The 15,791-nt window shown below is 40.5% G+C and overlaps 1 protein-coding gene across 2 annotated transcripts in view; it reads right to left on the minus strand.

Moving 5' to 3' along the window:
- Positions 1-15,497, minus strand: part of PIR (pirin) — a 105,180-nt gene extending 89,683 nt beyond the window's left edge. Inside the window, exons 1-3 of one of the 2 annotated variants that reach the window (XM_081276567.1) lie at positions 15,330-15,497; positions 13,537-13,664; positions 4,448-4,540 (exon numbers count right to left, since the gene is read on the minus strand). In XM_081276567.1, coding sequence (XP_081132693.1) covers positions 4,448-4,540; positions 13,537-13,632 — 189 coding nt within the window. In that variant the 5' untranslated portion in view covers positions 13,633-13,664; positions 15,330-15,497. Of the gene's footprint in view, positions 1-4,447; positions 4,541-13,536; positions 13,665-15,209 lie in introns of both variants that reach the window. The other variant, XM_081276566.1, reaches the window with a different exon arrangement.
- Positions 15,498-15,791: the final 294 nt, after the last annotated feature.

The raw sequence follows: 15,791 nt of genomic DNA on the forward strand, positions 1-15,791 counted from the left end.
TAGCTAAGTACCTCTTTTTTGAACTAAACTAAACTTGGGCAGGGCGTTATTTTTCAGATCATCCTGTGCTTGTGACCATTTATAGCTGCCCTAAACAAATTATCATATCAGGAGAGACTAAAAATTGGATAACTGCAAAATTATTCCACCCCTTACTGCTCAGGCCTCTTTAAAATCTTTTGGTCCTGGGAATTGAATGCAGGGGCACTTAACCACTGAGCCACATCCCCAGACCTTTTTATTTTTATTTTGGGACAGGCTCTTGCTAAGTTGCTGAGACTGACTTTGAACTTGCCATCCTTCTGCTTTAGCCTCCTGAGTCACTGGGATTATAAGCATGCACCGCCACACTCAGCTTAGAAAGTTCTTCTATTAGTTAACTAGTATCTATGCTTTGTTTGGAGACATGCAAAACAATCTAATCTTTCTTAACACTATTTCACCTCCTATCACTAAGAGGATCTTGCTTCCTTAATATATAAGGAACTTATGTAAAATAATAAAAATAATACCAATAAGGATAAACCTTGAGCTGGGTGTGGTGGTGCATGCCTGTAATCCAGGCAGCTCAGGAGACTGAGGCAGGAGGATCACAAGTTTAAAGCCAACCTTTGCAGTGGTGAGGTGCTAAAGCAACTCATTAAGACCTTGTCTCTAAATAAAATGCAAGGGGCTGGGGATGTGGCTCAAGTGGTAGCGTGGTCGCCTGGCATGCGTGCGGCCCAGGTTCGATCCTCAGCACCACATACAAACAAAGATGTTGTGTCCACCGAAAACTAACTAACTAAATAAATAAAAATTCAAAATAGGGCTGGGGATGCGGCTCAGTGATTGAGTGCCCCTGAGTTCAATCCCCAGTATACCCCCCCACCACCCCTGCCAAAAAAAATAAAAATAAACCTTGGCAAGTCCTGCCAAAGTTTAGTTTAGCCTGAAAAGGAGATACTTATGGTTTACACACTATTAATAATACAGCACAACAGAAAAAATATAGGCCAAAGATCTAAATATCTATGATAAATGAATGTTTTAAAATGAAAAGAAAATCAACCTTGCTCAAATAAAAGAAATGTCAATTAAAACTATGATGAGGCATTGTTTTTCACTTGTCTAAATAGCAAAGATTTAGCTGGGATCCATGGCACACATCTGTAATCCTTGCAACTGAGGAGGCTGAGGCAGGAACATCACAAGTTTCAGTCCAGCCTCAGCAACTCGGCAAGGCCTTAAGCAACTTAGTGAGACCCGTCTCAAAATTAAAAAAAAAAAAAAATTTTAATAAAAGGACTGGAGATATGGCTCAATGATAAAGCACCCGCCCCTCAGTTTAATTCCCAGTCCAAAAAAAAAAAAAAAAAGAAAGAAAGAAAAAGGGCAAAGATTTAAAAAGTCAAGTAAATGCATTATGTTGGTGATGTTGAAGGAAAACAGTTGCTTTCATACTTCACTATGATAATGTCAATTGGTACAATCATCATGACAGATACTTAATGAGACCAATAAAAATTAGGTTTTTGAAGAATATTAGAAAAATGCTAACAGTATAATGTTAGGTTAAAAAATGCAAAACATATATAGCAAGATAACAGAAAAAAGTACTGGAGGAAAATAGATCAAAAATAACAATATTTTTGTACACTAAGATAACATAACAGCAAATCCTAATTTTGTTCTTTATATTAGCCAGCATTTTCAAAATTTATAAGCCTGTATAAGTTAGATAAACCTCCGAAGAAAAGGTGATGAGAGACTACAGGTGAACTTGGCTTTAAATTGTAGACTTTTTAAAGTCCATATGAATAGACAGTTGTGTCCCTGGCTTACCAACCCTCGTGGGGAAAACCAACACAGTCATTTCTCATGATTCAAGGCAGTTATGTTTTATAAAGTTACCATGATCACTGGATTAGTGAATGCTGAACCACTGTTCCTACAGGAAATACAGGATTGGGTTCCTTCAAGCCTCCATAGTATTTTTGTCAACCTGTCAATATCTGACTCTGTTTTATGTGTTTCTGTGTAAAGACACATTATGTAATATGTACTGTCAATTAATTGACATTAAACTCTCAGCCAACAGTGCTACAATTCATACATGAACACAGTTTATGTAAGATACACTGTTCTCCATGAGAAAAGACACATTAACGGTATTCTTTATTTATTTTTAGTTAATGAACACAATATGTTTATTTTTATTTGTTTATTTTTATGTGTTGCTGAGGATCGAATCCAGGGCCTCACGCATTAGAGGCAAGCACTCTACCACTGAGCTACAACCCCAGCCCCACATTAACTGTATTCTTGTGCATAGGGGTTCTAGACAGCACTATGGAACTATGCTTGGGAGCCACTTTAACAGTGAAATTACCAAGAAGAAGCATGAAAATATAAGAAATGTGACACTAAGACCATGAAAAGGACACTTGCTTACATTATGAGAACTGAAACAAGAAAGCCGAGCATCACCTTATTCAACCTTAGGTGGGAACATGAACACTGGGCAACTCCAATGTTGCACCACTCCATACATGTCCATGAATTACCACAAAAGCCCCACAAGTATTGATTTGGGGTTACCAGTGAATTTTCCAAGTAGGTGAATTCATGAATATGCAATCCACAAATAATGAGCATCGCCTGTGATTACTAATTTACAGATTTAAGGAAAAATTTTAAAAAGAAAGCACCAAACATGGATATTTGACAGTTGAGTTTTTAAAGTTGAATGCCTTCCAATATATAAAACAGTCCCCTTAGAAGGCACTTTCCATAATGGAAATGAAAGTAATATGTTTCCCCATTCATTTTATTAAATATACTTGTTGTCTTCAGCAAAAGTCATCTTTATTATCCAATTAATTTTAGCCAGTAGTTACTGAAGCAATTTACAGTTTTCTTGGGTGTGGTGAGGGGAGGTTTTGGTAAGTCCCAACTCTAACACAAGACAGACAGAAAATGATCAAGACCACCCTTAATGTATAATGTATGTGAGACTAGTAAAAAATATAATGCTATGCAGATCAAACAAAGGAGAAAGTGCTTCCTCTTGGGATTGTCTGGAAAACTTGATGGACATTATGACGTTTGAAAAATTTTTTAAGGGATTAGTAAGATGGAAACTAGAGGGAGGTATGCAGAGACATGTTCTGGGAAAAGTGTTGAAATCCAACATAGATATAGAGAACATGAGACACATGGCTCCCGAAATTGCTGTTATGTAAAGCACAGTGCTCCCGATATATTAGCAGAGATGAACTAGATGGCAAATTGCTAAAGGAAGACAGATCCCAACTACCCTGATCCTGTTTCTAGAAGTTTCTGGGTTCGTTTAACTTCTACACTATGGTGGCTAACTCTCTAGCCAGCTTTCATATCCTTAACTAGACCACATATGCATATGAGTAAGGATCATGCCCCATTCTTCTTTAGCCTCACTCCTTCTGCCTTGTACCAACAGTCCCCAACACACAACAAACACACGGAAATACAAAAGATCACCCTATACCAACACTTGCATGTCACCAGCCTTCAGTAAATATTTACTTATTCACTAATTGGCTTTGCAAATATATTAAACCTTTAACAAGCCCTGGATTGTTTGTTAAGAATAAAGAGCAGGGCTGGGGATGTGGCTCAAGTGGTAGCGCGCTCGCCTGGCATGCACGGGGCACTGGGTTTGATCCTCAGCACCACATAGAAATAAGATAAAGATGTTGTGTCACTGAAAACTAAAAAATGAATATTAAGAAAAGAATAAAGAGCAAATGGCTAAAATTTGTAACAGGAAGTGTCACTGAGTTCTCCCAGAAAAAAAAAAAATATATATATATATATATGGAAAATGGAAAACATTGAATGTGCCACAATATTATATTGCATATTTTTTCCATATCTAACCAAAACTAAAAATATTATTCAACAGAATCTCTAAATTGTGCAATTAAACTTGCAAAGGTCTAAGTATGTCCTCAAAACCCTAATTTTTAGGCTATGTTGCATTTTGGCCCCCTGATTCTATAATTTCTTAGAACCTAGTATAAATACTCACTGAGTTCTTGAATTGTCTTTGGGGGTTTATATTACATGAGGTTAAATGTATCTATTCTTGCATAGAAATATATATATAACTAATCACATCTTAAATAGTTTTTTCATCTCCAATAAATTTTTTTAATTATACAAGTACTTTAAGAAGCCAATTTTTGCTTATTAACTGCTCAAATGAAATGTCTCCAGTGGTACAAATCCAAAGAATATTAATAGTAAATACTTAAACTTGAGTACATCTCATGTAAAATTGATATTACAGTTCTATGGTAAGACAGTGCATAGCCAGAAACTTATAAAATGAATTTTAGTCTATTATCCATTATTCCAAAATTGAATTTTCAATTAGAAGTGAGTTTTAAAATACACACTTTCACAGGCAAATTGTCATACTTACTGTTTCAAAACCTCGATGTGGATGATCAGGAAACCCACCAGGTCTACCTCCTTTAAATTCATCAAAAAGTAAAAACGGATCCAGATTTTTTAACTGAAATCAAAATATAATTCATCAGATTAGATGTGCTTTTTCAGCCATGATACCAGAGATTGCATTCATGAACAGATTTAGCAAAACTCATCAAAAACTACATAGCCAGAAAGCAACTTCTTGTGATGAAAATTGCTTTCAGAAAGAATTCCTTATTTCTGCCTGTACGGTGGTACGCACCTATAATCTCAGTGGCTCGGGAGCCTCAGACAGGAGGACCTCGAGTTCAAAGCCAGCCTCAGCAATGGCAAGGTGCTAAGCAACTCAATGAGGCCCTGTCTCTAAATAAAATACAAAATAGGGATGGGGATGTGACTCAGTGGTTGAGGACCCCTGAGTTCAATGCCTGGTACCAAAAACAATATTTTTTTTTTTTTAAAAAGAACTCCTTAGAACTCCTTATTCCTGAAACAATAGGGAATTTTTTTTTTCTGATTGTGTTAGAGAGTTGATGTTTTACTAAGAGTGAACAAACATTTCATAATCACTTGAGATATAAATAGTGAAGTACAAATAAGATTATCTGTGTCCTAAACAGATTCATAATGGAACAGACTACAAAACCAAGTATTGCAATGTGATTGTAAATGCTCTAAGGAAAGACAATTTTACACATGTGAGAATGAGGTAGAATAAAGGAGGTCTTAAAGTACATGTAGGAGTTAATCATTAAGCTGGGCATGGTGGCACAGGCCTATAATCCCAGCAGCTCTGGAGGCTAAGGCAGGAGGATTGCAAATTTGAGGCCAGCATCAGCAACTTAGTGATGCCCTAAGTAACTTGCCAAAATCTTGTCTCAAAATAAAAAATAAAAAGGGCTAGAGGTGTGGCTCCATGGTTAAGCACCCCTGGATCTAATTCTCAGAAGAAAGAAAAAGAAAGAAAGAAAGAAAGAAAAAGAAAGAAAGAAAGAAAGAAAGAAAGAAAGAAAGAAAGAAAGAAAGAAAGAAAGAAAGAAAGGCAGGCTAATTAAAAGGGAAGCAGAGCTTAAAAGATTTGGAAAATCCTCAGCCTACTTGGAATAAAGCTTTCTCATTGTAAAGAAATGTGTGGGAGAAAAACCAAGCATGTGGCCAAATCACCACTTGATAAGGAGCCATTTTAAACAGAAGCTAGGATATAGTGTCCAAAACAATGGAAGAATGACCCCACTCTTGGTGCCAATTTTCTTATTCTTTTTGAGGTGCTGTAACAATATACCATAAACTGAGTGGCTTATAAATGACCATATATATATATATATATATATATATATATATATATATATATATATATTTCTTATTGTATATTTCTTATTGTTCTGGAGGCTAAGAAATCCAAGATTCAAGATTAAGGCACCAGCAAATTCAGAGTCTGGTGAGGATCCACCCCCTGGTTCATAGATGGCAACTTCTAGCTGTGTCCTCACATACTGGAAGGGGCCAGCTGACTCTATGGTTATTAATTCCATTTGTGAGTGTCGAAGCCCCAAGACCTACCTCTCGAGGGCCTCCACCTGCTAATAATATCACCTTCGAGATTAGGGTCTCAACATATCAATTTGGGGACAATTTCAACATTATCAAAACTATTTGTAATACTGGTCACCAATCCATAATGTAGGAACACACACAGGAAGAAAGCCATGACCAGGAAGAGATTACAGAAGCCAGGGGGTTGGTTGAAGCGAGTCAGAGAGATGACCTTGATAGGGGACAGACAGATGAGGATGGTGGGAACACAAGAGAATAATTCTATAAGATGGGCCCACTGTGCTGACCCCACATGCTTTCTTTTTCAAGAAGTGATTTACCTGCAGCCCTGCAGGGCATGATTGGACCTATGTCACATTCCTGAGCAAACTACCTGTTAACTGCAGGAGAAATGCAGACCCAAGATAAAGTTGATGGGAGGAACCAGGGAGACTTTGGTGACCAGATCCTGAAACTCAGGGAGATAAGGGTAATTCCTCCTAACCATAAAATCTTAACCTAACCATAAAATCTTAACCATAAAAGAATGGTTAAGAATCCAATTAGAACCAGTCAGCAGGGCCCAATATAACTAGAGTGGTCATGGCAGTGGGGATGTAGATGTCTGATGCCTGTCTGATGTCACCCTGCTGTCAGTCAAAAGTCAAGAGGTGAACATGGGTAGGAGTCTCTGGAAACTTCTCTGGGATCCCCAATAAAACTGGAGTGCAGGAGAGGCAAACTGTCCCTTGTATCTCTCATAGGACCCTCTCTCTCCCTTGAGAGTATCTCCTTTACCTTTTTCTATACCTTCAATCAATTCATGCCTGTTACGCTGAGTGACATGTCGGAAATCTTTCTGACTTGATTGCAAGAACTGGGGTTTGAAAGGAGGTGGGGGGGGGGAGTCTCTGCATGCCTCAATTTCCCAGAAGGCCCCAGCTCTGTAACAACCAGTTTTAGTGGCCAAAGGTGAAAGATAGTGTTAGAGACTATCTTTCTCCAATAAGTATGAGTATCTTATGTTAAACTTTTATACTAAAGTGTTACTTGCAGGGTCAAGAATTAGTACTTGGGGCTGGGGTTGTGGCTCAGTGGTAGAGCACTTGCCTTGCACATGTGAGGCACTGGGTTCGATCCTTAGCAACACATAAAAATAAACAAAAAATAAATAAATAAACAAAATAAAGATATTTTAAAAAAGAAAAAATTAGTTCTTATCAAAGTTCCTAATATTTTCTAAACATTGAGCATAGATTCCACAAGGTGTTAAATAAATATGTGTTATCTGTATATAAGATCAGTTTATATGAAAACTGATTTTCTAACATGTTTTAACTAAGACCCCAACTCAATCACATCTTTCTTTCTCTACATATTAAACTAATGCTCCTTAAAATTTTTCCTTTCCTGTACACACTTCCAAATCCTTTAACTGCCAAATTCAAGCTGTAGCTTCCAAGTTATTTCTTTTGATCTCCTGAGAAACTCAATCAAAATCTGTGGTCACCACCCCTTGGCCCACAGCACTTCCATAATAAAACTCCAGCAGCCTGGTATTTGTTTAAGTCAGGAAGCACTGGAAGTACCAACTAGGAATGGCAGTTCCCTGGGGATAGGACACATGCTGTGCTTTTGTTATGATGCTAGGGCTGTGCTTTTGTTATGATGCTCCACTGAATTTAGAATACTTCTATATACAAGGAAGGTATCCCACAAAAATCCTGAGTAGTACTTGTGTTAGATTCCCTAGTTTTCTGTAGCTAGGTGTAGTCATATGATTGAAAATGGCCACAATGTAGAAATTACAGAGTGGAGCCTTTAGGAAAATTCCTTATAAAAGGGGGATGGACAGCTGAGGTGTGTTCTTTTTCTTTTCCCCTCTTCCTCCTTTGTGTGGCAAAGTGTAAATGGTTGTTGATGCCCTTGTTGTTGCTTGGATATAAGGTATGCCCCCCCCCCCCCCGCCCGCCCCCCAGCTCCTATGTTAATGCAGGAATATTCAGAGGCAAAATGATTAGATTATGAGAACTGTAACTTAAAGCATCCATCCAAGTTTGAATGAACTAATTGTGTGGTAACTGTAAGCAGGTGTGGCATGACTGGAGGAGGTGGCTCACTGGGAACATACCTGGAAGGGTTCATCTTCCCTATGGCCCTTTACCCCTCTCTCTGCTTCCTGGATTCTTCCCCTCTGTTTCTTGGCTGCCAGAAACAGAGCAGCACTCCTCCGCTATGCCCTTCCGCCATGATGTTGCCTCATCTCAGGCCCAAAGCAATAGAGTTGGCCAACCATGAACTGAACCTCTGAAACCATGAGTCTAAATGTTTCCTCCTCTAAGTTGTCTTGTCAGGTATTCTGATCACTGCAATGCAAAGATGACTAACATAGCCCTAATAGTTGTCTTGGACCACAAGGATTATGACCTATGATAGAATGAGTAACAGTGAGGCCTTTAACCCCCTGACTGCCTATTTTGGGGCTTTACAAAAGAGAAATACAAACACTTCTGTTATCCACTAGTTTCAGATAATGCTGTTACACACAGCTGAACCTAATCCTAAATGATATAAAGCCAATAATACCTGCGCTAGCAGGGTACAATCGAGTGATTCTACGTTAGCCTACATCAAGACAAGATGGCAGCAAAAAAGGGAGGCCCTCTAGCAGCTCAGAGGCTTAACCTCCTAGGCTTACTCAGCATCTAGACTGTGGCCTGAGATTTCAGGAGACCACAAGCACATATCCCAGATGGAAATCTAGATAAAGCCTTGAACTATCTTGAGCTGTGACTCTTACACCCTCTACCTTAACTCAGTATCTTGATAATGGTGAGCACCAGCAACAGGGGCTAAATCCATGAAGACCAAGATTTGGCAGGGCTATTTGATGATATTAAGTAATTATTTTAAGTTATAAGTGTGATAATGGGATTGTATTCATACATATATTTTCAATTTTTCTCTTTTATAGACACAGACTGAAATATATATAAATGAAAAGATGGCTAGGGTTCCCTTCAAAATGCTTTAAGGGGAGAAATGGAGGAGGATATACACAAAATAAGATTGCTCATGAGTCAATCATTGTGGATACTAAAAACATGCATATGAGCCAGGCGCAGTGGCGCACACCTGTAAAACAGCTCAGGAGGCTGAGGCAGGAAGATCATGAGTTCAAAGCCAGCCTCAGCAACAGTGAGGTGCTAAACAACTCAGTGAGACCCTGTCTCTAAATAAAATATAAAATAGATCTGGAGATGTGGCTCAGTGGTTGAGTGTCCCCCGAGTTCAATCCCTTGTACCAAAAGAATAGCACTGAGGTCCAATGTTTATGAGATGTTTCTTCAGAGATATAAACCTTGGTGCAGAGAATTTGAAAAGTAACTTCCTTGACATTAGACAAATGGCTTTATTCTCTGCTGATGAGACTAGGGATCTACCTTTCTGACAAGATGGTAGTGCGTAGTGCTGAGAAAACATGGCAACATTCAGGACAGTGGCACACGCCTGTGATCCCTGCAGCTCTGGAGGCTGAGGCAGGAGAATAATGAGTTCAAAGCCAGCCTCAACAACTTAGCAAGGCCCTAAGCAACTCAGTAAGACCCTCTCTCTAAATAAAAAAGGACTGGGGATGTGGCTCAGTCATTAAGTGCCTCTGGGCTCAATCCCCAGTACCAAAAAACAAACAAACAAAAACACAGCAAGAACCTAAATGGTCAAAAATAGGGTCATGAATAACTTAGTGAGGAGGGTCTCCCTTTTCTGCTGCCATCTTGTCTTTTTTTAAATTTCATTTATTTATTCATTTTAGTTGTTGATGGACCTTTATTTTTTATTTATATGTGGTGCTGAGAATCAAACCCAGTACCTCACATTTAAGGCAAGTGCTCTACCACTGAGGCACAACCCCAGCCCTACCATCTTGTCTTGATTCAGGCCAACCTAGAATGACTTGATTGTACCCTGCCACTTCAGGTATTATTGGCTTTATATCATTTAGGATTAGGTTCAGCTGTGTGTAACAGCATTCTCCCAAACCAGTCTCCCTCAGTTGATAAGGGTCTCACTAAGTTATCGAGGCTGCTTTCAAACTTGCAAAGCTCCTGTCTCAGCCCAAGGAGTGCTGGCACTACAGGTGTACAGCACTGCACCAGTGGTTCTCGAAAATTTTAACCATATTGTAGTATAAAATTTTTTCTTGGTAATCCTCTGTGGTTTATTTTACGTATTTATTTATTTATTTTGGTACCAGGGATTGAATCCAGGGTGCTTAACCACTGAACCACATCCCCAGCCCTTTTTAATTTTTTTTGTTTTGTTTTGTTTTTTTGTGGGGTGGTGGATGGGTACCAGGGATTGAACTCAGGGATACTCAACCACTGAGCCACATCCCCAGTCCTATTTAGAGACAGAGTCTCGCTGAGTTGCTTAGCACCTTGCTTTTGCTGAGGCTGGCTTTGAACTTGCAATCCTCCTGTCTCAGCCTCCAAAACTGCAGGAATTATAAGTGTGCACTACCACACCCAGCTCTTTTTTTTTAATATTTTTAAATTTAGAGACAGTAAAGCCCTAACCAACTTAGCAAGACCCTAAGTTGCTGAGGCTGACTTTGAAATTGCAATTCTCCTGCCTCAGTCTTCCATGTGGTTGGCATTATGGGTATGCACCATAGCACCCAGCTATTTTATATATCTAAAAACATTGTTTTGCAAAGGAATTTAAAGGTTTCACCAGACCACCAAACAGATCAAAATTTCTTTTTCAGAAAATCCTCAGCAAATGTGTTCTTGATGGTTGGACTCATTAAAGTATTAGCTACCCTTGACATACAATAACAGTTAACTGAGAGGTGTCTGTAGCGTTTGAGAAATCTTTCCAATTGTTCTGTTGTTGATGGAGCATAGTAGAATATGACACCACCTCCATCTGCCCCTACGAATTTAGCTCAGTATAAACCAGTCTGCATGTACCCTTAGCAAACAATATTTGATGGGCCTTGAGAGATATTTGTGGGTAAACAAGAAGTTAACCCTGTAAAGAGAAATAGCAAGGGAACAGCCAGGGAAACCTGGCAGGGTTGCTGCAGAGTTAGGTTGACAATTCACCCCCTACTTCAATGGCCAGTCAGCAATGTCCATGCTCAGTGAAATAAAGTCAGCACACAAGGATAAATACTTCGGGATCTCACTTATATGTGGGTCTAAACAAGTAGAATCAGAGAACAGTGGCTACCAGGGGTGGAGGTGGGGATGCTGGAGAAATGTTAGTCAAAGGTCACAAAATTTCAATTAGGGAACAAGTTTAATAGATCCATTTCACAACATGGGGACTACAATTAATGACAATGTATTGTACCCTTGGAAGTTGCTTAGACAACGGATTTTCAGCATTCTCACCACTAAAAGAAAAAAAAAATGATGTGAAGTAATACATATGTTAATTAGCTTCATTTAGCCATTTCACAATGTACATATATGTTGTGGTTTAGATGTGAGGTGTCCCCCAAAAGCTCATGTGTGAGTCAAGGCAAGAAGGCTTACAGGAGAAATAACTGGATTATGAGAGCCTTAACCAATCAGTGAATTAATCCCCTGATGGGATTAAACCAGTGGTAACTGAAGGCAGGCAGGGTGTGGCTGGAGAAGGTGGGCACTGGAGGCGTGGCTTTGGGTGTATATTTTGTATCTGGAAAGTGAAGTTTCTCTCTGCTTTCTGATCATCATGTGAGCTACTTCCCTCTGCCACACTCTTCCACCATGATGTTCCGACCTCACCTCAGGCCCGGAGGAATGGAGCCAGCCGTCTATGGATGATTGGACTCATTAAAGTATTAGCTACCCTTGAAACAATGAGCCCTCAAATAAACTTTTCCTTCTCTAAAGTTGTTCTGGTCAAGTCTTTTAGTCACAGCAGAGAAAAAGCTGACTAAAACAGCATAGATGAAAGCATCATGTTGTACACCATAAGTATATGTAATTTTTTTTTTTTTTTTTGGTACTAGGGATTGTGCTTAAGCACTGAGCCACATGTCCAGCCCTTTTTAATATTTTATTTATAAACAGGGTCTTGTTAATTTGCTTAGGGCCTGACTAAGTTGCTGAGGCTGGCTTTGAACTCACGATCCTTCTGCCTCGGCCTCCTGAGGTGCTGGGATAGTAGATGCAATTTTTATTTGTCAATTCAAAAAAATAAATAACTACTTTTTTAAAAATATCCAATCTATCAACAATGCAGAGCCACATTCACTGAGGAAAGCCAGGTTTTAAAAACCCTATAAGCAATTTTCAAAGATACTTTTTGTTTAAAGGTGCAGACAGTAAGTCTTATGTAATGAGTGGCATAAAACTTAGGTTTAGCCACAAAGTAGCAAGATACTATCTGAGGGGCTGGGGTTGTAGCTCAGTGGTAGAGCACTGGCCTAGCAAATGTGAGGCACTGGGTTCCATTCTCAGCACTGCATATAAAAAAATAAAATAAAGGTCCTTTGACAACTAAAAAATATTTTTAAAACAAGGTACTGGCCAGGCACAGTGGTACACGCCTATAATCCCAGTGGATCGGGAGGCTGAGGCAAGAGGATGGCGCGTCACAGCCAGCCTTAGCAAAAGTGAGGCTCTAAGCAATTCACTGAGACCCTGTCACTAAATAAAATACAAAATATGGCTGGGGATGTGGCTCAGTGATTGAGTGCCCCTGAGTTCAATCCCCAGTACCAAAATAAATAAATAAAACCAAAAAAAAGGTACAATCTGAATAGAGTTTAAGAGGATTGACAACTCAGCCTTACTTATCAAAATGGAATCCATTTCTCTTATGCATTTCCTCTTATTCAAAAATAATTTTGGAATCTGGTATGGCCCCGGGGCTATGACTACTATTTGATACCTCTTATTTATTTTTTGGAATTGACAAATAATAGATACTAAGAATTTATTCCCCTTTAAATCTCAAGTTCCTAATATAATTCAAGTGAAAAGATTCTCTAATGTTGAAAATATCTATCTCACCTTTACTGAGTCCCCATCTATAGGCCCCTCACCAGAAGTCTACAGAGTTGAGTCTTAGCAGTCTCTCTGTGAATCCAAATCCCTGACACTTTGGGATTGACCTGGAATAGACACCTGACCCATGCTAGGCCAATCAATTCTGTCTCCTGGGAATTTAGAATTGAGACCCAAAATTACTCCCAAATACTTTGAATTGTGAGCATATAAACTGAGGAGCTGTATATTCAGTGATGCACATGCTAAATCAGAGAGCAGGTCAGCCCAAGGTAGGACATGGATGTGCAGACAGAAGCAGACACACTTCCTGAAGCTCAACTATACTTGTTGCCCTGGACTTCTGTATTCACATTCTAGAAATTCCCTTTAGGATAGGGATGGTCTGCATGTGGCCTCAATCATGAAGCTTAGAGTTTGTTATCTATGGCACCACACAGGGAAGCTCATGCCCATCTTGGCCCTCTCTTCCCAAATCATCCTCAACATCCCACTAGTTCCTTCTGAAAAGAAAACAGGAGCAGCCACCCAACCAACATACCTCGGGTCTGCCGATGCTTCTGCGCACCCGTGCTCCAACCCCTTCTGACTGCTCCCGGCTGAGCACTGAGATGGTAACCTTCTTGGAAGACCCCATGTAGAAATCCAAAAGGAGAGTGTTCTGATGCTCTGCCATAGAGGATAAAAGGCAAGAGGAGGGAAAACAAAAAAGAAGTTATACACAAGAAAATATCCAAGAACTACAACATAAAGGATATTAAAATTAGGACTTGCCCAAAGGGTAACAGCTATAAATTGATTGATTGATTGATTGATTGCCAGGGATTGAACCCAGGGGTGCCTTACCACTGCGCCACATCCCCAGCCCTTTTTATTTTTTTATTTTGAGACAGGGTCTCACTAAGTTGCTTAGGGCCTCACTGAGTTGCTGGGATTAGAGGCGTGTGCCACCACGCCCAGCAACAGCTACAATTTATTGAATGTATACAGGGTGTGGATTAGGTGAGTTAAAATAACTATAATGATAGTACTTTCTAGGTGCCCAGTACCCTGCTCATTATTTCATGTAATCTAGTTATCTTGTACTACATCTGCCTTATGACACTGCACTCTCTTGACCTCCCCACACAGTCCCTAGTACCACCCATGAAGTAGGGAGTCAGAGGAGGATTTGTGTGGCAAGATAGGAAACACAAAACCAAGAGGTCCATGACTCTCACCAGAACATTCTGAAGATCTTAGCAATGAAAGGGATCTTCAAGGGTCATTGAATTAAAAAATACATCTATCCCTAAAGTGCAAGGCCAACTTTCTAGGCAAGAAATTTTCGAGCTTTCTAAAGCTCAGACAACTCATGGATGAACTGCCCTTGAGGGTGCACTCCATACTCAGGAGGACCTATACTCCGCATTTATTATTGAAGAGTGTTTCCTCTTTGAGGGGTGTAAGTTCTAACCAATGGACTATCACAGAACAGATATAATTAACTTCACTTCCGCCTCAAGTATTTGCAAATAGTACCTTCGGTTCTCTAAATCTCTTCTTCAAGTGAAATAGAACTAATTCCTTCAAAGTTTCCTACTGAAATTCAAAAAAATGCTTGAGCGAGAAGCAGATTCTGGAGCCAGAAAGCCCAGGTTTGCATCCTACCTTCACCTTTGACTTGGGACTCTATGCTTCAGTTTTCCGCATCCATAATGTGGGAGTAAATAAGTGCCCATATCAAAGGGGTGTGGTTAGTGCCAGGAGAATGTTAGCTGCTATTACTCAGGGGGGCTCTACCCAGCAATACCCTCCAGTTACTCAAGGCCCATCCTAAAATGTATCCTCCCCCAGTGGATAATTAGTAAATATTTATTGGGCGACAGAATGCAAGGCAGAGAAAGGAGTTTAATACTCAGAGCTGTACAGACCTGTCAACATCTATAAAAGCGCAACTAGAAACTTTGTTTACCCGCAGCTAGACTATTCTGGGTCCTTCCAGACTCCCACAATTAAATTCTATGCCTGTGAACAACTGATGAGGTATTTAACAGGCTTCAGTGCTTTGAGGAAAGAAAAGCCAACTAGCACTGTGACAAAATCTCAGTACTATTGATTGCAGCATCTTTAGTCATTTCAGGAGTCTGAAGAGGGTTGGGAAGGTGGTATCTTGCCAACCGATCTGCAACATGCTCCACCCAGCCCACCTCTGGGGGAGCCCCAGGCACTCACACAGCGATCGTGGCGGCCAAGGAGCGAGGCGCGGCGGCCCCTGGAGCCTCCGTGCGGTGGGGGACAAGGGAACCGCACCGAGCGCACCGCGGGCTGGCTCTGAGGCCACAGGCTCCTCACCGTGACTCAGCGCTTCGCCCAAGGCAGCCTCTGGGAGGCGGGAGTCTCTGGGTCTGCGGGGCCCTGACCGCCACTCCCTTTATTCACGCTCGGCGCAGATCCTGTTGCTCCGCCCTTCATCTCCCTGGGGCCAGTTCTGTTGCCCTTTGGTCTCTGCGCCGCTCCGGCACCGCATGGAAGAGATGCGCGCCCTGGCAGCTTGGGGGCGCGCCAGGTCCCGGGAGGGGTGTGCGGGCCCAGCAGATGCTCTGATCAGAACAAAGGCCCCCAATTTGCCTTCGCGGGAAACCTGTCTTTAACCACAGACTAGTTGTCACTCAACCCGCAGAGCTTGGCTGCACAGATTCGACTGCTACCTGCACCACCTGGAGGCATCCTTTAGTGTCATCTCAGGCAGGTGGCTCAGTTTCTCAGTGCCTCAGATTCCTCTTCGGTGAAATGAGGATGCTGATGATAATAGTA

Source organism: Spermophilus citellus (assembly GCF_964194105.1).
Source record: "Spermophilus citellus genome assembly, chromosome: X".
Lineage (NCBI taxonomy): Eukaryota > Metazoa > Chordata > Mammalia > Rodentia > Sciuridae > Spermophilus > Spermophilus citellus.